General features: G+C 49.6%; 1 protein-coding gene across 1 annotated transcript; it reads left to right on the top strand.

Moving 5' to 3' along the window:
* Window positions 1–22595: 22595 nt before the first annotated feature.
* Window positions 22596–24874, top strand: LOC123407022 (polyubiquitin). The gene is made up of 2 exons (XM_045100051.1): window positions 22596–22704; window positions 23759–24874. The coding sequence occupies exon 2, from the start codon at window positions 23759–23761 to the stop codon at window positions 24674–24676; it is 918 nt and encodes a 305-aa protein (XP_044955986.1). The 5' UTR covers window positions 22596–22704; the 3' UTR covers window positions 24677–24874.
* Window positions 24875–27604: the final 2730 nt, after the last annotated feature.

Here is a 27604-nt window from a genome sequence, read left to right as displayed (position 1 = left end):
ATCAAATATCGCAAATAAAGAGAAATAGAGAAAAGCCAAGGAGAACAATGCTCATAGTCGTGGTCTACAAACAAGGAGCCACCTGGTAACATCATCAAGCTGGGGGGACATCGCTGTCCTTTTAGGAATTGTACAATATAAGGTCTTAAGAGAGATGCTTAGAGAAATAAACCGGTGTCTCTTTAAGCACCGGTGCTTATTTACAGAGAGTATACTTAATTAAGCACCTCTTTTATAAAAATAGGCACAGGTGTTTTAGAAATATCCGGTTTGTTTTTCTAAGTACCTCCTTAAGCATCTAGCATTGTGCAAGGACTTAGCCGGTTGGCCCGCTCGACACGTCCAGTCTGGTCCTTTTCACGGAGACACATTACAGCATATGCATCTACAATTGCCTAATCTGGGCCCTTACACCTCCACGGACGTGCCCGTGCATGTCCATAGAGAGTGCTCGGGTAGGCATTAAACTTGTGCCTCCAGAACCGGATCCATCAAACCAAATCTTGAAATCCATAATAGTCGGATGCAATGCTAAACATATATCGTTGAACACATGTCATCGGACTAACAAAAATTGACATGCTCTACTGCTATGAATGAAATGACGATGGGAGAAGTTCATCCACGGCCACCCTTTCCCTTGGCCTTGTTGTCTTCCTTGCAGCAGTATCGGTCGAAGACGCAAAACGGACCTGCTCACTGCCGAAGTTATCCGAGATATCACCATCCTCATCCTTCTTCTTTAGGGGAAGTCCGACCATGGGATACGGCGGCGCCTAGTCTTCCATCTCACACCTGGCCCACGCTGGCCCACCCGACCCTACATATATTCGTTCTGATTCTCTCCCCTAATTAAACCCTAGTCACTCCACTCTGCTCCCTTCCACACCATTCTGCCAGACAAGCTCCCGTTCAACGGTCTTCGGTCTTCTCCGGATCTCTAGATCCGTCGACCATGAGCTCATCCCACATGAGCCCAAGGAGGATATTACCATATGTCTTGTGCTCCGCCACTCCCAGAAGGAGGTTGGCCGCCTGCATCGGTCGGACTCCTTTCGTCGATAATTTATAGTGTCCGCCCAACTTGTGCATGTATCCTTTGGTAGGACATCTATTGCTGCCTCACCAGAGGCGGTGGGTTCCGTCTGGCGTCTTCATCCAAATTTGTGGATACGCCATCTGTCTGTTAGTGCGCCGAGCTGGAGGACACACCATGGGTGTCCTCCGAAACAAACATGGCATGGCATGCACGCCGTGTGAGGTAGCAGGCATGGGAGGCGACGACAACCCTCACGACGGTGGACGTTGGCGACACGAAGTTGCGTTCTCCAATGCCCCGTATGGTGCACGAGTGCGGGTGCTGCAACCACGTCGTGGTGGACATCGCCGGATCCTTCTAGGTCGGGTCCATCATCAATCTCACGTCAACCGGCACCGTCAGGGTTGCGAGCTCCGACGCGAAAGAGTAGGGCATAGGAGACGGCGGCGCCTTGAGTCACGTGAGCAGGCTCGGGTCTCATGTCCTACGCTACCTGACTTCGACCGGACCAACACTCTCGAGAGTGCAGTCGGCTGCCAGACCTGGGCACAACGGAGTTTCTAATTTGGATTTGGAGTTTTGAATATGAGATATCCGGTTGAATGATGAGTTACTTAAGACATGACCGGCCACTATCCACGGACGCACCCAAACATGTATGTAGTTGTTTGAGATATCTGATTTGCAAGTCCTCTTGGGCGTTTTGGTTGCACGTACCATTTTAGGCACTTTGCATTCTGTTGTGGCATCCTCGACTTTTGCAACAGTAATTATTGTAATTAAGCTACAGTGATCAACCGCTAATGATGCCACGTCATCGAATTCCCATCTCAGACCCGCGTTGATTTGAGTCTGTCCGGATTCAAAATTTTAAAACAAACGAAAAGTACTTTATAAGTTCATTACAAATATTAAAAGAATATGTTTATGAAAGAAAGAATTAAAAGTATGTATAATAAATTGTAAAAGAAAGTATAATAAAAAAAGTATTTAAAAAGAAAAATCAATTAGTAAAATAAATAATGAAAGAAAGAAATAATAGAAAAGGGAAAAAGAAAACAAAATAAAACAAAACAAAGCAACAAAAAAAATAAAGAAAAGAAAGCAACCCCACCCCCTGGCCGAGCTGGGCCAAAGGGCCCAGCTGGCCAGCCCACCTCGCCCCACCCCCACCCAAACCCTAGAGGCCCCCCTGGCGGCAGGCCAGCCTCCCCTCGCTCCCTCCCCTCCCTCTTAGTGCCGCCAGCGCCTCCCACACCTCCCTCTCGGTTCCCCCCCACCCCCACGAGAGCCCCCACCCCCCACGCGCTCTCTCTCTCTCTCTCCCGTAACCCTCCCCCACGCCAGACCCCCCTGGTTCGCCCCCTCGGATCCCCACGCCACCATCCCTCCTGCCTCCTCCCTGGCCGGCGGCCTCTCCTCCTCCCGCCGGCAGCCCCCCCTCGGCCTCCCTCCACCGACCCTCCTCCCGCCGGCAGCCCCCCTCACGGCCTCCCCTGCCTCCCTGTCCGGCGAGCCCCCTCCCTGGCCGGCGCGCCACCTCCTCCCACCGGCGAGCCCCTCGGCCTCCTCCTTCCCGCGGCGAGCCCCGGCCCCCGCCGGCCTTCTCCCGCTCGGTCCGGGAGGGACCGGGCAGGGAGACGTCATCACCTCGCCGGATCCGGCCGGCTCCCCCTCGCCGGCGCGTCATCACCATCATCACCGTCCCCTCCACCACCGGAACCGCGTCACCGTCGTCACCTTCACCTTCGTGCGAACTCCGGCTTCATCGGGCCGTCTCGTCACCGTCCCTCGGGCTCCTCCCGCCATGACGTTCTCCTCGCCGTCCCGGTTCCGTTCCGGAAAACGGGACCTCGATCCGTCGACGGTAGACTCCGGTAGGAAGATTTGAATATTTGGTTCCTCTAGGTTGAGTTGGAGCAGAGAGAGTTCTGTGTCTCTCTGTTAACAGAGAGGGAGATGAGAGTTTTGAGAGAAAATAAAAAAAACAAATGATGTATTAGATGCGTATGTATGTATGTATGTATGAGATGTGATGTATGTATTTGCGTATATGGATATTTAGAGGAATACGGTATTTGCACGGTTAGGTATCTAATAAAAAAGATGAGTAAATGGCCTAGGGTCACTTACCGGTGGGGCCAATGCACCCGCTGTCTATGACAGGGAGGCCCCACGCGAGAGTTAATATAAATTATAAAAATAATGTTTTTTATTAAATAAATAAATAGATATATTAGTTAAATTAATTAATTAGAATAATTAGAGTATGACACGTGGGTCCCCCACTAAATTAATCTGATTAATTAATAATTAATCTTAAATAAAACTTGTGCCTATGACGTTCGGGACCCGCTGGTCAGTTGACCGGTCAAATGTTGATGTCAGCCTCACATCGCGATGATGTCATAATGGGATTTTATTAAATCATTTAAATCTGTTTTTAATTCCTAAATAATTAATAAAACTTTGAAAATTAATATAAAATAATCCGTAAGTCAGATCGAAATTTTTTCAACATGAAAGTTGATCAGCAAAACGAGACGAACCCGGATACACGGTCCGTTCGTGTGTCACGCGTCCCTAGAATAGCAAACATGGAACTTTTCCATCGTTTCCAGTATAACCGGTAGTAGCCCGAGACCCGGAAAATATCGTCAGATATTCTTCCGACCCGTCTTTGACGGATGTTGCTGCGTTAGCTCATGTCTAGGCTGCATCTTTCCATGTCATGCTTTGTGTTGCATCGGTGCTATTATTTATTGTTTCTTCCCCCTCTTCTTACCGGTAGACCCCGAGACTGACGCTGCTGCCGGGTACATCTACGACCCTGCCGATCAGTCCTTTGCCGCAGAGCAGCAAGGCAAGCAAACTCTCCTTGATCATTCCTATATCGCCTATGTCTTTCTTCCTACTGCTTGCATTAGTATTTTTGCTACTGTTGTAGTTAGCTCCTATATCTGATGCATAGCCTGTTTTTGATGAACTGCTACATTCAGTCCTGTACCTTTAATCTGCTTAGTATAGGTGGAGCAGTCATCCCCTCTGACCCCGTAGTTCAGTTGTCCCGCTTGTTTTCAAATCTCGATCTCTGATCGACGAGCCAGACCCGACACAGCACATTCACCCCCCTTTGTTGTACGATGCTACAGAGATACTATCGGGTACCGAGGGTGACACCTCGCTAAGTACTCCTGATGATATCTTTGTAGTATAGCTAGTCGGTCGTGGTTATCGAGGGTGATTCCTCTTTCACCATTCCCGATGACGCCTCTGTCGTGCAACCCCGCGAGTGTGGGACCCCCGAGGGTGATTCCTCTAAGCCCACCTTGACGGGTACATCGTTCGGAATCCAACGAGGGTGATACCTCGGATTCCCCCCGATGTTACAACCACACAGTTACTCGACCATGTTACTGGGATCATTGGTGATTAGTTGTAAGACGGGTGGATTCCCGTGAGGCTGTGTTGATGGCCTAATTAAAATGCTAATGGATTTGGTTATTTGATCTGGGTTGGTCGGAGACCTTTTCGCACTAACCGGCTACGCGGGAAGAATTATGGGTACTCGGCGTCGCGGTATCAGCCGAAGCTTTTCAGATGCCAGCAGTGTAGCGGCGCGCGCCCGAGTGGTCCCGAGATGCATCGCGCTTGTGATTAAGGGATGCTAGGACTGACGTCGGCCGCCCACGCCACGTGCAGGAGCGTGAAGGGGAACTGGGCCCACGAACCCTTTGTGCTTAGGATTTAGACCGGCGGGCTGGCCTCTCTTATTAGTCTTAGGTGGGGCTGCGACGTGTCGATATTCCGAGGCCGGGCAGGACCCAGAAAAGTATGTCCGGCCAGAGTGTTATCGAGCGTGACGGGACATGTGGTGCATCCCTGCAGGGATGAAAATTAACTATTCGGATAGCCGTGTCCACGGTTACAGGACGACTTGGAGTTGTGCCCCGATCTTTTACAACTACAATTGTTACTTAACTGGAATTAGTTTGCCTCGGGATTGCTTCCTCGCAGGGAGTCGAGGGAGGATCTTTAGGCGTGACCTCACTTTAACATTGCTGCAACAATATGACTATTTATGTTTTACCCGTGTTCTACTCTCGTCTATTGCTGCAAGACCCTGAAGATGCTAGTCTTCGCTAGGACTAGGCCTTCTCTCTCTATTCTCGCATTGCTGCAGTCAGTCCACATATAACCCCCCTTCTTTGATACTGATGCATAATTAGAATAGTTCTGATGTAAGACTTGCGAGTACTTTGGATGAGTACTCACCGCTGCTTTGCTCCCCCCGTGTCCCCTTGACCCGTTTGCTGCGACCAGATGATGGAACCCAGGAGATGGAGGTCCCCGCCGCCGACGACTGCTACCCCGACGGTGCCTACTACTACGTGGAGGCCGCTGATGATCAGGAGTAGTTAGGAGGTTCCCAGGCAGGAGGCCTCGCCTCGTTCGATCGTTGTATATTTTGTGCTAGCCTTCTCTAAGGCACCCCATGTTTTATGTCTGTACTCAGATATCTGTTGCTTCCACCGATTCGTGTGTTTATCGAGCTTTCGTATTCTAGCCCTCGAGGCCCCTGGCTTGTAATATGAAGCTGATGTTATTTTATTTGTGTCTAGAGTTGTGTTGTGGTATCTTCCCGTGAGTCCTTGGGTTTGATCGTACGCATTTGCGTGTATGATTAGCGTACGATTAAATCGAGGGTGTCACAAGTTGGTATCAGAGCCAACTGCCTGTAGGTAGCCCCCTTTCCAACTCCTTGGCCGAAGTTGAGTCTAGTGTTTGAAAAACTTTACTAACACTGATGTTGTGGCTTACGGGCCCACATCTCAATTGGGTGGTATTAGTATCTTTTACTCCTTTCCTATACTCTGGGCTCTACTTTCTCTTCTCTTTCGGGTCAAAGATTTTACTAACTCTAACATTAGGTTCTCGAATCACATCAATCCGGAGCGCTGGACTATCTACTCTTTTTCTCCTGAATATGTATTACACACACTGTCATTGACATCCGTCAATCTTATTTTCAGATGCGTCCCGCAAGACAGCACGTGCGCCTGACACAGGCCACTGAGACGACTGGGTTCCCAGCCATTTTGGTCGATCTTCTGACCAGGCTGGGATATCGCTGGTACCCCGAGTACACTGTGTTCGAGGATTTCCGCGAGTACAACCAGTACCAGTACCAGGCTGAGGTTCGCATCTTCGACCAAAGGGGCGGCGAGACCCTCGAGCGCCACGTGTTCTGTGGTATTGGAGTGTCGGTCGAGATGGCCGTTCATGATGCGGCCTACATCGCCATCACCCGTCTCCGTGGAGCGTACCCTCACCTGGAGGAGAGCCCTTTCAGATACACCCCGCATGCTCCTGCTGGGGATGAGACTGGATCTGATCTCACTGCCTACGCTTCTGACGTTCTGGAGCGCAACGACCGTTCCTACGTCGCTGTCTGCGCCCCCTACGTGACGCGTCGCTATGACGCGCGGGTTCTGGTGCAGTACATGAGGCAATGGATCGTGCTTTCCGAGCTCTGACTGTGGAGCTGTATGCTACGCGCGCTCGTCTTTACGACGCGTTGACAGAGCTGCAGCCATCACACTGTCCGAGGGTTCCACCTATGCGCATCCGTGAGCCGAGCAGGACAGAGCTACCATCAGCTCTCGAGTGGACTAATGTTGGGGGTAGAACCCCTGCACTTGGACCTCAGCTGCTCGACTGGATGCGGTACCCTCACCAGAGTCACAACGGGACACAGGGTCCTGTCCCTACCTTCTATCACCGCCAGCTACCAGGATTCGATCGTCCTCTCCGACGTTGATGTAGCCTTATCGCTACATCTCGTTGTGGTACTCTTCCACCGCGTGCCTGCGCGCCGCCTAGTGAGTCCAGGGTATCGTCAAATGCGTCCGGGCTATCGCCAAATTTCGAGTTTTTAATCGTTAGTCTGTAATCGAACTTATGTATGGGTCTGTATGTCGAACTCAACTACTATGGAGTATCTATCGCATTTCCCTTTCATTATGCTTGATTACTTCATGAATGCGTGCGATGCCTTTCAATTACTTTAAGCTAAACTACCCCTGCTAAATATTTAACAGGATGGTTAGACCAGTTGGCCGCCCGCGTGGCCCTACCAATGATGCACCACCCCCGCCTCCTGAGTATATGGCGGGGATGATCCAACAGTTTGAGCTGAACCGCCAGTTTATGCAAGGGATCATGGATCAGTTCCAAAGGCCGAACATGAACCAACCACAAGGCGTGACACTTCAAGACTTCTGTCGTCTCAACCCTGCGATCTACCGCAGCTCAACTCAGCCTCTAGATGCTGATGACTGGCTCCGTGACATTTCTTATGAGCTGGAGTCTGCCAATGTGCCCCTGGCAAGCTATGTCAACTTTGCCGCCTACTTTCTGAAGGGTCCCGCTGCTCAATGGTGGGACAGCCACAGGCGCTCTCAGCCCGATGGAACTATCATCACTTGGGCAGAGTTCAAGGCTGCTTTCCGTGCTCGATACATTCCCCAGGGAATCATGGACCGGAAGAAGCGTGGGTTCCGCAACTTGGTCCAGGGAAACAAGACTGTGGATGCTTATCAGCGGGAATTTCTGGAATTATCTCGCTATGCTGAAGAAGACATTGCGACTGATGCACGCAGGCAGGAGAAGTTCCGTGAAGGCCTCCACCCTGATATCAAGCTGACACTCCTCGTTCAGGACTATGCTGATTTCGCCACCCTCGTGAACAAGGCTATTCAGGTTGAGACTGGTCTGCAGGAATACAAGGATAGCAGCAAGCGCAACCATGACATGGGCTCATCTTCGGGCTCATCTGCACAGAAGCGGAAGATCTGGATTCCCAACAACATGTACCATGCACCTGCTCCTACTCCGAGGCCGTCCTATGCTGCACCTCGCCTGCCTCCTCCACCACCTAGGCAGCCGAGGCTTCCAGCTCCACCGCCTCGAGTTCCTCCTTCCCGCCCTGAGGACGGGTTGTGCTTCAAGTGTGGCCGTCCAGGTCACCGTGCTAGAGACTGCAGGCAGAATCCGAATCAGCTGGCACTTCCCGCAACTGGCCGTGGCAACAACCAGAACCGCAACTTCAACGCTAAGCCTGCTTATGTTCGTGGTCAGGCCAACAACATTGATATGGGTCAAGCTCAAGACCAGCCTGCTACCGTGATGGGTACACTTCTCGTTAACTCAGTACCTGCTTCTGTATTGTTTGATACAGGAGCATCGCATTCCTTTATGTCGGAAAATTTTGCATACATGCATGACATTAGGAGCGAAGAGATGAACATCCCGATAGTGGTAAACACCCCTGGGGGCGAATGCCGAACCTCTGTGGTTTGCCCCCATGTTCCAGTTGAAATTGAAGGATTAGAATTCCTTTCCAACCCCATCCTACTAAAGTCATCCAACATTGATCTAATATTGGGGATGGACTGGTTGAAAGCTCATACGGCATCGATCGTTTGTGCCACCAAAACCGTCCACCTACTACACCCTTCAGATGAACTAGTAAGCTACCATGCTCATCTCGTCCGTAATGCTGAGGCACGGCTGTATGCTTTGAATGCATTAAATGCGTCGCCTCTTGAAGGGATTGAAAACATACCAATGGTCCGAGAATTCCAAGATGTTTTTCCAGAAGAACTTCCGGGGATTCCCCCTGCTCGAGCTGTCGAGTTTGTCATTGACTTGGTACCCGGTACCACTCCTATTGCCAAGCGTCCTTATAAAATGCCACCACATGAGCTCCTTGAACTTAAGCAAGAAATTGACAACTCGCTCCGTTTGGGTTTCATCCGTCTGAGTTCCTCTGCTTGGGGAGCACCTTCTCTCTTTGTTAAGAAGAAGGATGGGACAAATCGATTGGTTCAAGACTATCGTCCTATCAACCAGGCCACTATTCAAAACAAATATCCTCTCCCTCGGATAAATGATTTGTATGATAAACTTGCTGGTTCCACCATTTTCTCTAAGCTCGACTTGAGATTGGGATACCACCAGATCCGTGTTCGCAAGGAGGATATTCCAAAGACCGCCTTTGTTACTCGATATGGATCATACGAGTACACCGTCATGTCCTTCGGCTTAACCAATGCACCGGCAACTTTCTCTCGATTGATGAATTATATATTCATGGACTACCTCGACAAATTTGTCGTGGTATATCTGGATGATATTCTGGTGTTTTCGAAGAACAAAGAAGAGCATGCTGAACATCTTCGTCTTGTACTGGATAAGCTTCGGGAGCATAAACTCTATGCGAAGTATTCCAAATGTGAGTTCTGGCTAGACGAAGTGACTTACCTTGGTCATGTGATTTCCAAGGATGGTATTGCGGTCAACCCCGAACGAATTCAAGCTATTCTTGATTGGACTCCCCCGAACAATGTCAAGCAAGTCAGAAGTTTTCTCGGACTCGCCAGCTATTGCCGTCGATTCGTCGAGAACTTCTCCAAGATTGCGAAGCCCTTAACCAACCTGCTTCACAAAGGTGTAAAGTATGAATGGACTGATAAGTGTCAGGAAAGTTTCCAGGCGCTCAAGGACAAACTGACGTCCGCTCCAGTACTTGCTCCTCCAGATACGAAAAGGGAATTCGTCATATACTGTGATGCTTCTCGTCAAGGAATAGGTTGTGTCCTAATGCAGGATCGCAAGGTGATCGCTTATGCTTCACGTCAACTGCGTGCTCATGAAGAGAACTACCCAGTTCATGACCTCGAGCTTGCCGCAGTCATTCATGCATTGAAGGAATGGCAACAATACCTTGTCGGTAATCGCTGTGAAATCTACACCGACCATCAAAGTCTGAAGTACTTGTTCACTCAACCGGAGTTGAACCTGCGTCAACAAAGATGGATGGAGCGTATAGCAGATTTTGACTGTAGTATATCATATACCCCTGGCAAGGCTAATGTAATGGATGATGCCTTAAGTCGCAAGTCATACTGCAACCACCTCCAGGTTCATCAGGTTCACGATCGTCTGCAAGAGGAATTCCGTAAGCTGAACCTCCACATTGTTCCTCAGGGTTACCTTGTTCCTCCTCCTGAAGAGTATCAAAAGATGAACCTTCGTGTTGTTAATCAGGGTTCCCTCAGTAACCTAGTGGTTGAACCAGATCTTGTGAGCTCCATAAAGAATATACAAGACTTTGACGATGATGTCGACAGGATTAAGAGCTATATTGCAAAGGGTAAACCCTCCTTTTTCACTATTGATGAAGGTGGCGCCTTGTATTTCAAGGGTCGCCTATTCGTCCCAAATAAGAAGGAAAATCTCAGGATGACTGGGAAGGTGATGGAAGAAGCTCATGACACACCATTGTCTATTCACCCGGGTAGTACCAAGATGTACCAAGACATCCGGCAAAGATTCTGGTGGCCCAATATGAAACAAGACATTGCACGCTATGTGGCAGAATGTGATATATGCCGGCGTATCAAAGCAGAACACCAAAAGCCTGTTGGAACTCTGCAGCCTATCTCTATTCCCGAGTGGAAATGGGACCATGTTGAAATGGACTTTGTCACTGGTTTTCCCAGGTCTCAGAAAGGTAATGATGCTATTCTTGTCGTTATTGATCGACTGTCCAAAGTTGCACATTTCCTGGCCGTCAAAGAAACGATTAATGCTAGTCAGCTGGCAGATCTTTATATGTCAAGAGTTGTTTCACTTCACGGTATTCCGTTGGTAATCAGTTCGGACCGTGGCAGCTTGTTCACTTCAAAATTCTGGGAAAGTTTTCAGAAGGCTATGGGGACTCATCTGTCCTTCAGCACTGCATTTCATCCTCAATCCCAGGGACAAGTTGAACGAGTCAACCAAATTCTCGAGGACATGCTTCGAGCTTGTGTCATTTCTTTCGGTAAGAAATGGGAGGAATCTCTCCCGTATGCCGAGTTCTCTTACAACAATAGCTATCAAGCTAGTCTGAAGATGGCCCCTTTCGAAGTATTGTATGGGCGAAGGTGTCGAACTCCTCTGAATTGGTCAGAAACTGGGGAACGATCACTCTTCGGTCCGGATATTATTCAACATGCCGAAGATCAAGTCCGCATTATTCATGAGAATCTGAAGGCTGCTCAGTCTCGTCAGAAGAGTCAGTATGACCGTCATCATCAAGATATGGTCTATCAACCTGGCGAAAAGGCTTATCTTCGTGTCACACCAATGAGAGGTGCACACCGTTTCGGAATCAAGGGCAAGTTAGCTCCTCGTTATATTGGTCCTTTCACTGTTCTCGAAAGGCGTGGAAGAGTGGCTTATCAATTGGAACTGTCGGCGAACCTTTCTCAGGTTCACGATGTCTTCCATGTTTCTCAGCTTCGTCGCTGCTTCAAGGACCCTATTCGAGCAGTGGATCACGATATGCTTGAACTACAACAAGACCTCTCTTATAAAGAGCATCCGGTCCGCATTCTCGACCAAGCTGAACGTAAGACTCGTCGCAAGGTCACCAAGTTCCTTAAGGTACAGTGGTCAAATCACTCTGAAGATGAAGCCACTTGGGAACGCGAGGATCATCTTCGTGATGAATACCCCGGGCTCTTTCCCTCTACCTCTAAATTCTCGGGACGAGAATTCTTGTTAGTAGGGGAGAATTGTGACATCTTCGACTTTTGCAACAGTAATTATTGTAATTAAGCTACAGTGATCAACCGCTAATGATGCCACGTCATCGAATTCCCATCTCAGGCCCGCGTTGATTCGAGTATGTCCGGATTCAAAATTTTAAAACAAACGAAAAGTACTTTATAAGTTCATTACAAATATTAAAAGAATATGTTTATGAAAGAAAGAATTAAAAGTATGTATAATAAATTGTAAAAGAAAGTATAATAAAAAAAAGTATTTAAAAAGAAAAATCAATTAGTAAAATAAATAATGAAAGAAAGAAATAATAGAAAAGGGAAAAAGAAAACAAAATAAAACAAAACAAAGCAACAAAAAAAAAGAAAAAAAAAGCAACCCCCACCCCCTGGCCGAGCTGGGCCAAAGGGCCGAGCTGGCCAGCCCACCTCGCCCCACCCCCACCCAAACCCTAGAGGCCCCCCTGGCGGCAGGCCAGCCTCCCCTCGCTCCCTCCCCTCCCTCTTAGCGCTGCCAGCGCCTCCCACACCTCCCTCTCGGTTCCCCCCCACCCCCACGAGAGCCCCCACCCCCCACGCGCTCTCTCTCTCTCCCGTAACCCTCCCCCACGCCAGACCCCCCCTGGTTCGCCCCCTCGGATCCCCACGCCACCATCCCTCCTGCCTCCTCCCTGGCCGGCGGCCTCTCCTCCTCCCGCCGGCAGCCCCCTCGGCCTCCCTCCACCGACCCTCCTCCCGCCGGCAGCCCCCCTCACGGCCTCCCCTGCCTCCCTGTCCGGCGAGCCCCCTCCCTGGCCGGCGCGCCACCTCCTCCCGCCGGCGAGCCCCTCGGCCTCCTCCTTCCCGCGGCGAGCCCCGGCCCCCGTCGGCCTTCTCCCGCTCGGTCCGGGAGGGACCGGGCAGGGAGACGTCATCACCTCGCCGGATCCGGCCGGCTCCCCCTCGCCGGCGCGTCATCACCATCATCACCGTCCCCTCCACCACCGGAACCGCGTCACCGTCGTCACCTTCACCTTCGTGCGAACTCCGGCTTCATCGGGCCGTCTCGTCACCGTCCCTCGGGCTCCTCCCACCATGACGTTCTCCTCGCCGTCCCGGTTCCGTTCCGGCAAACGGGACCTCGATCCGTCGACGGTAGACTCCGGTAGGAAGATTTGAATATTTGGTTCCTCTAGGTTGAGTTGGAGCAGAGAGAGTTCTGTGTCTCTCTGTTAACAGAGAGGGAGATGAGAGTTTTGAGAGAAAATAAAAAAAACAAATGATGTATTAGATGCGTATGTATGTATGTATGTATGAGATGTGATGTATGTATTTGCGTATATGGATATTTAGAGGAATACGGTATTTGCACGGTTAGGTATCTAATAAAAAAGATGAGTAAATGGCCTAGGGTCACTTACCGGTGGGGCCAATGCACCCGCTGTCTATGACAGGGAGGCCCCACGCGAGAGTTAATATAAATTATAAAAATAATGTTTTTATTAAATAAATAAATAGATATATTAGTTAAATTAATTAATTAGAATAATTAGAGTATGACACGTGGGTCCCCCACTAAATTAATCTAATTAATTAATAATTAATCTTAAATAAAACTTGTGCCTATGACGTTCGGGACCCGCTGGTCAGTTGACCGGTCAAATGTTGATGTCAGCCTCACATCGCGATGATGTCATAATGGGATTTTATTAAATCATTTAAATCTGTTTTTAATTCCTAAATAATTAATAAAACTTTGAAAATTAATATAAAATAATCCGTAAGTCAGATCGAAATTTTTTCAACATGAAAGTTGATCGGCAAAACGAGACGAACCCGGATACACGGTCCGTTCGTCTGTCACGCGTCCCTAGAATAGCAAACATGGAACTTTTCCATCGTTTCCAGTATAACCGGTAGTAGCCCGAGACCCGGAAAATATCGTCAGATATTCTTCCGACCCGTCTTTGACGGATGTTGCTGCGTTAGCTCATGTCTAGCCTGCATCTTTCCATGTCATGCTTTGTGTTGCATCGGTGCTATTATTTATTGTTTCTTCCCCCTCTTCTTACCGGTAGACCCCGAGACTGACGCTGCTGCCGGGTACATCTACGACCCTGCCGATCAGTCTTTTGCCGCAGAGCAGCAAGGCAAGCAAACTCCCCTTGATCATTCCTATATCGCCTATGTCTTTCTTCCTACTGCTTGCATTAGTATTTTTGCTACTGTTGTAGTTAGCTCCTATATCTGATGCATAGCCTGTTTTTGATGAACTGCTACATTCAGTCATGTACCTTTAATCTGCTTAGTATAGGTGGAGCAGTCATCCCCTCTGACCCCGTAGTTCAGTTGCCCCGCTTGTTTTCAAATCTCGATCTCTGATCGACGAGCCAGACCCGACACAGCACATTCACCCCCCTTTTTTGTACGACGCTACAGAGATACTATCGGGTACCGAGGGTGACACCTCGCTAAGTACTCCTGATGATATCTTTGTAGTATAGCTAGTCGGTCGTGGTTATCGAGGGTGATTCCTCTTTCACCATTCCCGATGACGCCTCTGTCGTGCAACCCCGCGAGTGTGGGACCCCCGAGGGTGATTCCTCTAAGCCCACCTTGATGGGTACATCGTTCGGAATCCAACGAGGGTGATACCTCGGATTCCCCCCGATGTTACAACCACACAGTTACTCGACCATGTTACTGGGATCATTGGTGATTAGTTGTAAGACGGGTGGATTCCCGTGAGGCTGTGTTGATGGCCTAATTAAAATGCTAATGGATTTGGTTATTTGATCTGGGTTGGTCGGAGACCTTTTCACACTAACTGGCTACGCGGGAAGAATTATGGGTACTCGGCGTCGCGGTATCAGCCGAAGCTTTTCAGATGCCAGCAGTGTAGCGGCGCGCGCCCGAGTGGTCCCGAGATGCATCGCGCTTGTGATTAAGGGATGCTAGGACTGACGTCGGCCGCCCACGCCACGTGCAGGAGCGTGAAGGGGAACTGGGCCCACGAACCCTTTGTGCTTAGGATTTAGACCGGCGGGCTGGCCTCTCTGATTAGTCTTAGGTGGGGCTGCGACGTGTCGATATTCCGAGGCCGGGCAGGACCCAGAAAAGTATGTCCGGCCAGAGTGTTATCGAGCGTGACGGGACATGTGGTGCACCCCTGCAGGGATGAAAATTAACTATTCGGATAGCCGTGTCCGCGGTTACAGGACGACTTAGAGTTGTGCCCCGATCTTTTACAACTACAATTGTTACTTAACTGGAATTAGTTTGCCTCGGGATTGCTTCCTCGCAGGGAGTCGAGGGAGGATCTTTAGGCGTGACCTCACTTTAACATTGCTGCAACAATATGACTATTTATGTTTTACCCGTGTTCTACTCTCGTCTATTGCTGCAAGACCCTGAAGATGCTAGTCTTCGCTAGGACTAGGCCTTCTCTCTCTATTCTCGCATTGCTGCAGTCAGTCCACATATAACCCCCCTTCTTTGATACTGATGCATAATTAGAATAGTTCTGATGTAAGACTTGCGAGTACTTTGGATGAGTACTCACCGCTGCTTTGCTCCCCCCGTGTCCCCTTGACCCGTTTGCTGCGACCAGATGATGGAACCCAGGAGATGGAGGTCCCCGCCGCCGACGACTGCTACCCCGACGGTGCCTACTACTACGTGGAGGCCGCTGATGATCAGGAGTAGTTAGGAGGTTCCCAGGCAGGAGGCCTCGCCTCGTTCGATCGTTGTATATTTTGTGCTAGCCTTCTCTAAGGCACCCCATGTTTTATGTCTGTACTCAGATATCTGTTGCTTCCACCGATTCGTGTGTTTATCGAGCTTTCGTATTCTAGCCCTCGAGGCCCCTGGCTTGTAATATGAAGCTGATGTTATTTTATTTGTGTCTAGAGTTGTGTTGTGGTATCTTCCCGTGAGTCCTTGGGTTTGATCGTACGCATTTGCGTGTATGATTAGCGTACGATTAAATCGAGGGTGTCACAAGTTGGTATCAGAGCCAACTGCCTGTAGGTAGCCCCCTTTCCAACTCCTTGGCCGAAGTTGAGTCTAGTGTTTGAAAAACTTTACTAACACTGATGTTGTGGCTTACGGGCCCACATCTCAATTGGGTGGTATTAGTATCTTTTACTCCTTTCCTATACTCTGGGCTCTACTTTCTCTTCTCTTTCGGGTCAAAGATTTTACTAACTCTAACATTAGGTTCTCGAATCACATCAATCCGGAGCGCTGGACTATCTACTCTTTTTCTCCTGAATATGTATTACACACACTGTCATTGACATCCGTCAATCTTATTTTCAGATGCGTCCCGCAAGACAGCACGTGCGCCTGACACAGGCCACTGAGACGACTGGGTTCCCAGCCATTTTGGTCGATCTTCTGACCAGGCTGGGATATCGCTGGTACCCCGAGTACACTGTGTTCGAGGATTTCCGCGAGTACAACCAGTACCAGTACCAGGCTGAGGTTCGCATCTTCGACCAAAGGGGCGGCGAGACCCTCGAGCGCCACGTGTTCTGTGGTATTGGAGTGTCGGTCGAGATGGCCGTTCATGATGCGGCCTACATCGCCATCACCCGTCTCCGTGGAGCGTACCCTCACCTGGAGGAGAGCCCTTTCAGATACACCCCGCATGCTCCTGCTGGGGATGAGACTGGATCTGATCTCACTGCCTACGCTTCTGACGTTCTGGAGCGCAACGACCGTTCCTACGTCGCTGTCTGCGCCCCCTACGTGACGCGTCGCTATGACGCGCGGGTTCTGGTGCAGTACATGAGGCAATGGATCGTGCTTTCCGAGCTCTGACTGTGGAGCTGTATGCTACGCGCGCTCGTCTTTACGACGCGTTGACAGAGCTGCAGCCATCACACTGTCCGAGGGTTCCACCTATGCGCATCCGTGAGCCGAGCAGGACAGAGCTACCATCAGCTCTCGAGTGGACTAATGTTGGGGGTAGAACCCCTGCACTTGGACCTCAGCTGCTCGACTGGATGCGGTACCCTCACCAGAGTCACAACGGGACACAGGGTCCTGTCCCTACCTTCTATCACCGCCAGCTACCAGGATTCGATCGTCCTCTCCGACGTTGATGTAGCCTTATCGCTACATCTCGTTGTGGTACTCTTCCACCGCGTGCCTGCGCGCCGCCTAGTGAGTCCAGGGTATCGTCAAATGCGTCCGGGCTATCGCCAAATTTCGAGTTTTTAATCGTTAGTCTGTAATCGAACTTATGTATGGGTCTGTATGTCGAACTCAACTACTATGGAGTATCTATCGCATTTCCCTTTCATTATGCTTGATTACTTCATGAATGCGTGCGATGCCTTTCAATTACTTTAAGCTAAACTACCCCTGCTAAATATTTAACAGGATGGTTAGACCAGTTGGCCGCCCGCGTGGCCCTACCAATGATGCACCACCCCCGCCTCCTGAGTATATGGCGGGGATGATCCAACAGTTTGAGCTGAACCGCCAGTTTATGCAAGGGATCATGGATCAGTTCCAAAGGCCGAACATGAACCAACCACAAGGCGTGACACTTCAAGACTTCTGTCGTCTCAACCCTGCGATCTACCGCAGCTCAACTCAGCCTCTAGATGCTGATGACTGGCTCCGTGACATTTCTTATGAGCTGGAGTCTGCCAATGTGCCCCTGGCAAGCTATGTCAACTTTGCCGCCTACTTTCTGAAGGGTCCCGCTGCTCAATGGTGGGACAGCCACAGGCGCTCTCAGCCCGATGGAACTATCATCACTTGGGCAGAGTTCAAGGCTGCTTTCCGTGCTCGATACATTCCCCAGGGAATCATGGACCGGAAGAAGCGTGGGTTCCGCAACTTGGTCCAGGGAAACAAGACTGTGGATGCTTATCAGCGGGAATTTCTGGAATTATCTCGCTATGCTGAAGAAGACATTGCGACTGATGCACGCAGGCAGGAGAAGTTCCGTGAAGGCCTCCACCCTGATATCCCGACGGTGCCTACTACTACGACTGCTACCCCGCCGCCGACGACTGCTACCCCGACGGTGCCTACTACTACGTGGAGGCCGCTGATGATCAGGAGTAGTTAGGAGGTTCCCAGGCAGGAGGCCTCGCCTCGTTCGATCGTTGTATCTTTTGTGCTAGCCTTCTCTAAGGCACCCCATGTTTTATGTCTGTACTCAGATATCTGTTGCTTCTGCTGATTCGTGTGTTTATCGAGCTTTCGTATTCTAGCCCTCGAGGCCCCTGGCTTGTAATATGAAGCTGATGTTATTTTATTTGTGTCTAGAGTTGTGTTGTGGTATCTTCCCGTGAGTCCTTGGGTTTGATCGTACGCATTTGCGTGTATGATTAGCGTACGATTAAATCGAGGGCGTCACACCTGTCCCACTAAGACATTGCTAAGCATATGCAGGAAAAAAAACCAACATCTGCATGTTGATTGATTGACTGCATATCCTCTTCCTACATCATAGCAATGCCTCTTCGCTCCGTGTTTGGTTGCTCTCATTGTATGTGGTCAAACGAGTGCATGTTGTTTTGTTTCATACGAGCATAGAGTTGTGATCACCTTGTACCCTACTTGGTGAGCTTACGCACTACAACTACACCCTACACACGATCACACCAAGCACACTAACGCCACAACACTACAATGGCTATGAAATGGACGAAGATGATGGAGTTCTTCAGCCCAAACGGACGATCAACCTTGGCAACCTCAACCTTGTTGCATGCCTGTTGTGGCACATACTTGGAGTAAGCATATTCTGCCGCCTGCCTAGTCTTAAACCCTTTGTGGCTGCTGTTGATGTACCCTGAAATTTGTTGTTTGCAAGCTTCGCATGAACTATAAACCCCTAGAACCCTCCCTTTCAACACCCTTTCAAGACCGCATACCACTTGCCTTAGCAGTGCAAATGAGCAATAAGTTGAAGCAACAAGCATTGAAACACACAAACAACAAGTAATGAAGCATTCGAGGAGAAAGGAATGAACCACACAAGCAATGGAGGAGAAGAGCATTAGAAAGCACACATGATCATACCGCATAGCAAGTTCAACCTACCACTACGTTGGTGTTATCCCACCACCACATCCAAAAGAGGGTGTAATCCTGCCACCGCAAGTTCATGATCACCGTGCGGATCACCGTGAGGGGTTAGTATATACCACCTCAACAAAACAAACCATAAGATTATTTTCAAGCCCTAATTACATAAAATATTAGTCGTCATAGTCATCGTCATTGTCGACGATCATGCACGCAGTCGCCACCAGCACAAGCAACACTAGTAGTAGTGCTTGCCAACCAGGTCCTCAGCTAGATCACCATGCGAGGCTCTCCCATGGAAACAAACCCAACACCCTCGGCTTTGTTGTCAAGAAGGTGGCAGAGAGCCACCATAAGCGCCTTTGGGATGAAGTCACCTTGCTCCTTGACGACGTCGTAGATCTCAGGGTGAACGTCGACCGCCTTGCTCCCCCTGATGGCGATGGACACCTCCTTCACTGCCTAAATCATGTTGTTGAAGACGGACAACTCCTCCTCCATGAAGCCTATCCGCTTTCTCTTCCTATAAACCATAATAACATGATCACCATCCTTCTCAGGAGTATCAATGTTGATGGTGTCTGCCTCTTGGGTGTCTGGATAGTCGGGCATCGCAAGAATCAGTGAGCCCAGTGGCTCACTAGAGCCCATCGCATGCTTGCCAGTTGCAAGCCCGAAGGAGAAGATCTGCTGCATCTGGTAATAGTTCTGGATACATGTGTTGAGGAACTCTACGTCCTTGGGGTGAGCCTAAGAAAGAAACATGGTAGAGTGGCGGTTAGTTAGTATAGGAGTGATTCATAAGCATAAACATTTGATTAATTAGAATGACATGGTTTGTGAGCTAACCGCGATGTGGTCTTGGTAGTGCTCTGCCTCCAACATGATCGTGCATGTCACCTCATCTCATGAGGCACCGCTTAGGTCTCTCGGCTTGGAGGAGATGATCCACCTCGTTCTCCATTTCGTCAGGCCGTTGTAAACTTGGGTCAAGGCGACTCCTATCCACAAAACTCGAAGACTTGCTTTGCCACAAAGTTCAAGTGCACCTCGTTGAAGCCCTTGTCAGTCCTCACTCCACTAGATATTATCTCACACATCATGTTAAGCACGAAAGTGGAGAGGAACGGCTGCCATTTCATGTCGCATCCCGTGCCATCCTTCTTCTACTTTGTGGCTGCCTTTCAAGCAACAACATTGGGCTGAGCCAGCACAAATGGACGAACCGTAGCCTTCACCTCAAAAACCTCTAAATCAAGAGGCATCTGGTTGATGTTAGCCTGAGATTCCTTGATGTACAATGTCGGGAACTGGCTCTCGGATGGCACAATGGCAATACTAAACTCTTGCATGCTCATGTCCTACAAATGTAAACGCCATCAATAACACAACATACTACACATCAATAATATGAGCTAGCTGTAAACATTGACAACACACTACACATCGACAATATGAACAAGTAGTAAGTATGAAATAACAGTTAAACATGCACATATGAATGATCTAGTTCAAGACAACACTAATCATGGACATATATGGATGATCTTGATCAACACTTGCACACTACCGTATCATTCATCTAAGCATACTACGAATCCATCCATGAACATCTAAGCATACTAGCTACCAATCCATCCATGAATATATAAGCAGACTACCAATCCATCCATGAACATCTAAGCAAACAATCATGAAAACAACCCCTGCCATGCTTCAAATCCATATATACCAGCTAGTTATTGTAACATCACAGTCGAATAGATGAGAAGATCTAACCCCACCACATCGCTAGTTCTAGCTTGAATTAGTAGGGGGGTCATTGAACTTATAAATGCCATCGGAGGAGCCGCGAAGGAGGTGCGGCACGAAGGAGAAGAGGAGGAGTGGATCCGCCGCCATAGCCAATCGATCGTCGGAGTAGTTGTGCTGCTTACCTCGTTGTCGGGGTGGATCCGGGACAGAGGGAAAGCTCGAAAGAAGGGGGGATGGTGGCGGCAATTTTGCAGCACCGGTCACCCTGGCTATATAAGGCAATCGTGAATCGATGGACGGTGACGTGAATTCGTCCCGCCGCTTTTTCGGTGGCGTGCCGTCGCTCCCGCCATCTTGCGACATCTCCCTGCCCGTAGCTACGCAGCGTGACGTTCCTCTCCCCTGCATCCCTCGAGCCTCGCTTGATGGAAACTACCAATTCGACCATTCCTAAGAGCAACTCCAACAGGGCGACCCATTTCGTCTGCCACCGTTTGTTTGGGGCCGCGTGGACAAAACGGATGGTCCAACGTGCCGACCCATTGCCAAAACGCATCCACGTCGACCCATTTCCGGCCCAAATATGGGACTGAAATGCGTCGGCGCAGACGCAAAGCAGACGCGCGCGCCCTTTCGGTGTCCGACCCAACCACCCGCGGTCAACATAATTTAAGACGGCCGCCCTCCTCGGGCCCACGCGTCAACGGCCGCGGTCATCCTTTTTTAATCCGCACGTGCGGTGGGTTCCGCCTCATCTACTTTCAGAACCCACCCGTCCCCATCTCGCGACCTCGTCGGCGACCAAACCCTAGCACCGCGTGCCATGGCCGGCTCCTTTGAAAACAAGGGCAAGACCCCCGTCTACCCCCGCACCATCTCCTCGTCGACGTCTTCCCGTCGCCCCCCAACGTGTCAGCGTCCCGATGCACCAAGCACGGTGGCACTGGGAGCACCGCGTCCCGCTGCCGTACCCCGATGCCACCCTCCCGCAGCACTGGCAGATGGATCCGGAGAGGACCCCGGTGCCGGCCGTGCCTCGGTCAGCGCGGTTGCACGCGGAGGAGGTGAGTCGCCATCGACGTCTGCTAACGCCAGGGCAGCGGCTCAACCCTGCCTAGTGCCTACGCGGCCGACTCGCCCCATTGGGAGCTCTGGTTCGTGGTCGAGCACGAGGAGCAGTGCCGGCGTGGCGTGCGCGACGTGCAGCCAGCAGGCACCCCGCCTCCCCCCGCCCGTCGTCAGCGAGGAGGACCAGGAGGTTGAGGCCGCCTACCAGGCGACGCTAGCAGTTGTTCTCTGCGAGAGCGGGGAGGAAGAGCGACGCAAGGCCGACGAGGAGGAGGCGACGTACCAGTAGCGGCTCGCGGAGGCCATCGCGCCATCGGCCGCCGGCGACTGCGTCGTGCCACCTCCGCCGAAGACGGAGCCCACGGAGCCGCAGCGGGAGGTCTACCGGTGGACCGGCTGCATTCGCGAGTGGGTCAGCGTGCCGCCCATCTGGTTGGGCGCGACACCGGAGCACGAGGAAGCCTACCTCTTGCACTGGAAGTTGCAACACCTACGGGCGGAGCGCGCCGGCGGGACAGACGACGACGCCGACGCCGCCTAGGGCTGCCTCCTAGTTTAGGTGTTTATTTATGTTTAACTAATGTAATGGGGCGCGTGGACTTTGGTTGGCCTTCGTGGTCGGCTTTTAATGTTTGTTTATTATTTTAAAAAATGCTTTATATTTTTTTACATGTCGATAAAAATAGGTCGAGGCAGCGTTGGACGCATGTGTCGACCCAAACGCCGAAGCGGATATTGATATCCGCTGGGCCGACCCGAACGGACAAAATAATCGCCCGTTTGGATCGATCGGTTGGAGTTGCTCTAAATATTTGATTGAGGACTACTTTAAAGTTATCTAACTGAAGATAATGCAAGCAATCAAACGTGCTTTGCGCCGGCGACAGGCCTCCAACAACTCAAATGGAACGGATCACCAACCGGTCAAGCCCCCAAAGACACCAAACGGCGTCATCCTTGGAACCCTCCCCCATATCCTAGTTTTTCCCCCCGGGAATTGCGTGGTGTAGTTGGACCGCGGCCGCCTCCGTCCCCCACACGTCAGGCGTGCCGTAAACTCTTCTTCCTCCTCTCCCTCCCCTTCCGTCCGAGCCGGCTATAAAATCCCAGCCCCCCTACCGTCTCCTCTCCACACATACGATCCAACCTCCAACCTCACACAGAAATCAGCGCCAAGGCTCTCTCCCCATCCTCAAGGTATGCGAGCCTACGATTGATTTTTCCGCCTCTTCCTCCTGTTCGTGCTCTGCGGTCGTTGTTAGGAGTACTTTTGGTCGATTCTTGCTGGTTCCCCTCGATTCCTATTACTTGTTTGGAGTAGATCTGCGGGCCGAGTCTGTTATTGTCGACTGATTGCTGCTTGTTCCGTCAGTCGTGCTTGATTAGGCTCGATTGTAGATTGTTCTCTCTTTATCATGCCTGGATTTTCTACTAGATCTGTCGATTGCCATACGGTTGCTGTTGGTCTGGTCCATCTATATAGTTCTAGTTAGCCAACTCTTCTTGGTTATTGATAAATCGACGGTATTATTCGTGTTGATTCCTGATTCTGTAGCAGTCGTATTGCACATATGCCTGATCTGTCCAAGGATACACCTGTAAATTGCTGCTGACCTCGTAGTTGCTTGTAGCTGTGCATCGATTCTACTATGAAAAAAAAATCATATGCGTCTGATAGACTTTTCACCTTCGTATTGCTTGTAGATCTGCCAACATATTTTTGTTGAGTAGTTCTGCTGAAATCTAGCACTGCATGCTCCGTCAAATCAGTTAGATTAGTCTAGGTGGATTCTTAGTTTAAATTTCATCTCTGTTGTACAGTGGCCTGCTTTATCTACGTACTGCAGATTTTCAGCGTTCTTGTGGATTTCCTATTTTCTATCCCTCATATTGCACATGCTTGATCTCTAAGGATAGTTTAATCATTCGGCGCTCTAGCTGCTTGTTTAGTCTTTCGATTCAACTCTTAAATACATGTGGGTTTGATGATATTACTGTTGATTCGTCCATGACTTGACCAGCTTGTTCTCCTTAACTGATTATATATACTCCCCATGAAGCTAGAGATTGCGCTGATAGATCTGCTAATATATTTGTGATAGGGGTTCTTCCAAAAGTTAGCACTGTCAAATCATTTGATTAACTATTCTGGGGATTCGTAGTTATAATTCCATCTCTGTTGTATCATCTATCTCCTACAGATTTCTCTGTAATGTTTCTAACTCTTATTCTGCGTGCTTTGTTTTTTCAGATGCAAATCTTTGTGAAGACCCTCACTGGCAAGACCATCACCCTTGAGGTCGAGTCTTCCGACACCATTGACAATGTCAAGGCTAAGATCCAGGACAAGGAGGGCATCCCTCCGGACCAGCAGCGTCTCATCTTTGCTGGCAAGCAACTAGAGGATGGCCGCACCCTGGCTGACTACAACATCCAGAAGGAATCTACCCTCCACCTGGTGCTCAGGCTTCGTGGTGGCATGCAGATCTTCGTCAAGACCCTCACTGGCAAGACCATCACGCTGGAGGTTGAGTCGTCAGACACCATTGACAATGTCAAGGCTAAGATCCAGGACAAGGAGGGCATCCCCCCGGACCAGCAGCGCCTCATCTTTGCTGGCAAACAACTCGAGGATGGCCGCACCCTGGCTGACTACAACATCCAGAAGGAGTCCACCCTCCACCTTGTCCTCCGTCTTCGTGGTGGCATGCAAATCTTTGTCAAGACCCTCACCGGCAAGACCATCACCTTGGAGGTGGAGTCATCTGACACCATTGACAACGTGAAGGCGAAGATCCAGGACAAGGAGGGAATCCCCCCGGACCAGCAGCGCCTCATCTTTGCCGGCAAGCAGCTGGAGGATGGCCGCACCCTGGCTGACTACAACATCCAGAAGGAGTCCACCCTCCACCTTGTCCTCCGTCTTCGTGGTGGCATGCAAATCTTTGTGAAGACCCTCACCGGCAAGACCATCACCTTGGAGGTGGAGTCATCTGACACCATTGACAACGTGAAGGCTAAGATCCAGGACAAGGAGGGCATTCCCCCGGACCAGCAGCGCCTGATCTTTGCTGGTAAGCAGCTTGAGGATGGTCGCACCCTGGCGGACTACAACATCCAGAAGGAGTCCACCCTTCACTTGGTGCTCCGTCTCCGTGGTGGCCAGTAAGTGCCTGGCAATGGAGCTGCTTCTCTCCTGGTTCACAGTTCTTGTGTCTTCCTGTTGTCCAACAGGGGTGTCTGTCTCGTCCTGGTCGTTTCTATGTTTCCACCGTACTGTGATGCATCGGCTGTATCTGAAAACTTCTGCCTTTGTGAAGCAGCTTCTGTGAACTATGATAAATAAGTGAGCCCTGAATTGTGTGCATCTGCTGAGTTATCCTGTGTTTTTCTTGTTTGCTTCTTTCTAATGCGTTTGATCTACTTTTGGTAGGTTTTCTGGTACTGATTTTTGTTGCGGTACAACACAGCTTGTGGCACCTTTTCTCACATTATTCATGTGAATATTGTACCTTTGGCTGTTATGTCTGCATCATCTGGTGTAACTGGTTATTCTTCACCTTGGGATCAAATTGGCTATTGGGGGCTTTTCAATGTGAGATGGAAGTAATATTAACCATGTCCTTTTGGTCGTGTGTTTGATTCTACCATGATGTAATCCAGTGCTATGTTAGCAACTTTGATGAACTATCATGAACAAGGAATACAAATCCAGTGCTATGTTAGCAACTTTGATGAACTATCATGAACAAGGACTGTGTTCGGTGTTCTGTCCAAGATTCTATTGTTTTCACCAGATGTTCATTGCTACGTTATTCTGATGTTATTTGTTTAATTCTTGTCTCTGATGCTTGTTATTTGTTTTTGGTATTGATTGTTATGCAAGGTCTCGTAAAGCAGCTTGTGCCATTTTGAAGCATCTGCATTGTTCCTTCGGTGATGTCAGTGATGACGTCTTGTTATATTGGGTGTGTGGAATATGTCAACTTTGTGTTCTTGCTATGTCATGTTATGAGCCAATTTGTATTCTTCATGGTATATTATTATTTTTCTTGCGTGAAAGAAGACTCCCCAGATTTTTACAGTTTACCTCATAAGTGAAATAAGTGCAGCTTTCTTATACTTTCCTCATTGATTTCGTATTTAGCTAGAAGCCTAGCTAAAACTAAAACCATAAATATATCACTAGTGGGGATAGGGCCTATAGTCCCGGCCCGTAAGGAGCTTTAGTCCCGGTTCACCAACCGGGACCAAAGAGGCGGGACTAAGAGCATCTCTAGTAGAACCCTCAAACCCTTAAATTCAAAATCAGTTTTAAGGGTTGAGAATTGGCCATTTTTGACACTTTTAAGGGTTGAAAAACAGAGGCAAAGACTAGAACCCTCAAACCCAACCCTTATAGCCTAGTTTTGAACACTGTGAACATGCACGCGGAGGAACAGAGGATACAAAAATGACTTCAGCCGCGGAGGAGCTCGCGCTCGCGCTGCCTGGACGAGGCCGTCTCCCTGGCATACCGCGCGGTGGAGCTCCGCCGGGCGCCGCGGCCCTTCTCGGCGGGCGGCCGCGGCGGGCGGGGGCGCGGCGACGGCGGCCGCGGCTGGAGCGCGGGAGGCGGCGGCGGCAGGCGCGGCGGGCGGGGGTGCGGCGGGCGCGACGGCGGCGGCTGGAGCGCGGGGCCGGGGCCTGGGCGCAGAGGGGCGGCGGCCGGAGCGCGGGGGGCGGCGGGGCGGCGGCTGGAGCGCGGAGGACGGCGGGCTGGCGGCGGCCGCTGCGGATTCCTCCCGCGCGCGGGAACCAACTTCCTCCCGCGCGAGGTGGGAAGTGGAGTGCGGGTTGGGGGCAGTTTTCCCCCCAACCCTCACTTCTACAGGCTGGGAAGGGGTTTGAGGGTTCGACCTCTAAATTTTTTTACGGGTTTAAGGGTTTAAGGGTTCTAGTCTACGCCGTTTTTCCGATGAAAACTGTAAAAAAGCGGTTATTTTTAAGGGTTTGAGGGTTCTACTAGAGATGCTCTAAAGGCCTAACCTTTAGTCTCGGCCCTGTTCCAAGCTAGGACCAAAGGTGCTCCACGTGGGCGCCTCGGAGCGTCCTCACGGGCAGGCCCTTTAGTCCCGGGTCTTAACACGGACCGGGACTAAAGGATCCGTCTGTTTATTTGACCCAAAAAGGTACCTTTTTTTATTTATTTTTCAAATTTTATTTTTGAATATTCTTTGATTTGTTTTTATGTTTTATTTCAATTTTTAAATCTTTGATTTATTTGACAATTTAATCTCTAATCACCCATCCTCACCGCTCTAGCGTAGATTACTCATTTTAAATCGTCTAACTTCTCGGTCAGTCACCCATCCTTTCACTGCTTCAGCCCGAGCACGCTTAACTTCCTGGTTCTATCGCCCCTAGTTGTCAAGTCTGCACTTGTTGTTCTCCTGACAATAGTAAGCTATCAATCCTAAACAACCTAGGGTTTGATGTCATGTCACATGATTTAATTTTTTGAATTCAAACAATTATTAAAATAAACAAAATAAGTAATAATAATAGTGAATTTCAATGAAAACAACCTAAAGATTTTAAATAAAATTATTTTTTCTTATTTTTGTGGAAAAAACTTCTTTTTGCCATAACTTTTTTTACATTTGGAATTTTGAGCATCTGAGAAAACTTCACCGGGCAAGCCCCGGTGAAATCGATTCCCAATTTTCTCTAGTTTTTTTTTATATATTAAACTTTTTTTACGTCGTATGCAAAAGTTATGGTTGTTTTACATTTTTCCTTTTTTTGAAAAAACGGCCAAAATTCATATCTCAAAATTTGTATACCAACTAGGCACTAAAACCTAACTACATCTCAAAGGATTTTATTTTTTGAAGATTTTAGCATTTTTGTTTATTTTCTACAAAACTAAAAAAGACGGTCCAGGAAGGGTAGAGTTCGAAAATTTCAGAATCCCCCTTTAGCCAAGAGTCCAATCATACCCGTCGACTACATTTGCTAGCACCGTCCCCGCCAGAATCACAACTAAGGTTAACCAAGCCAGAGTTAACCCTTTCTAACTTTATTTTGCTATGTTGAGCTAAATAACCCTGAAATT

The sequence above is a fragment of the Hordeum vulgare genome, chromosome 7H (assembly GCF_904849725.1).
Source record: "Hordeum vulgare subsp. vulgare chromosome 7H, MorexV3_pseudomolecules_assembly, whole genome shotgun sequence".
Classification (NCBI taxonomy): domain Eukaryota; kingdom Viridiplantae; phylum Streptophyta; class Magnoliopsida; order Poales; family Poaceae; genus Hordeum; species Hordeum vulgare.
This window is presented reverse-complemented; position numbering and strand designations above follow the sequence as displayed.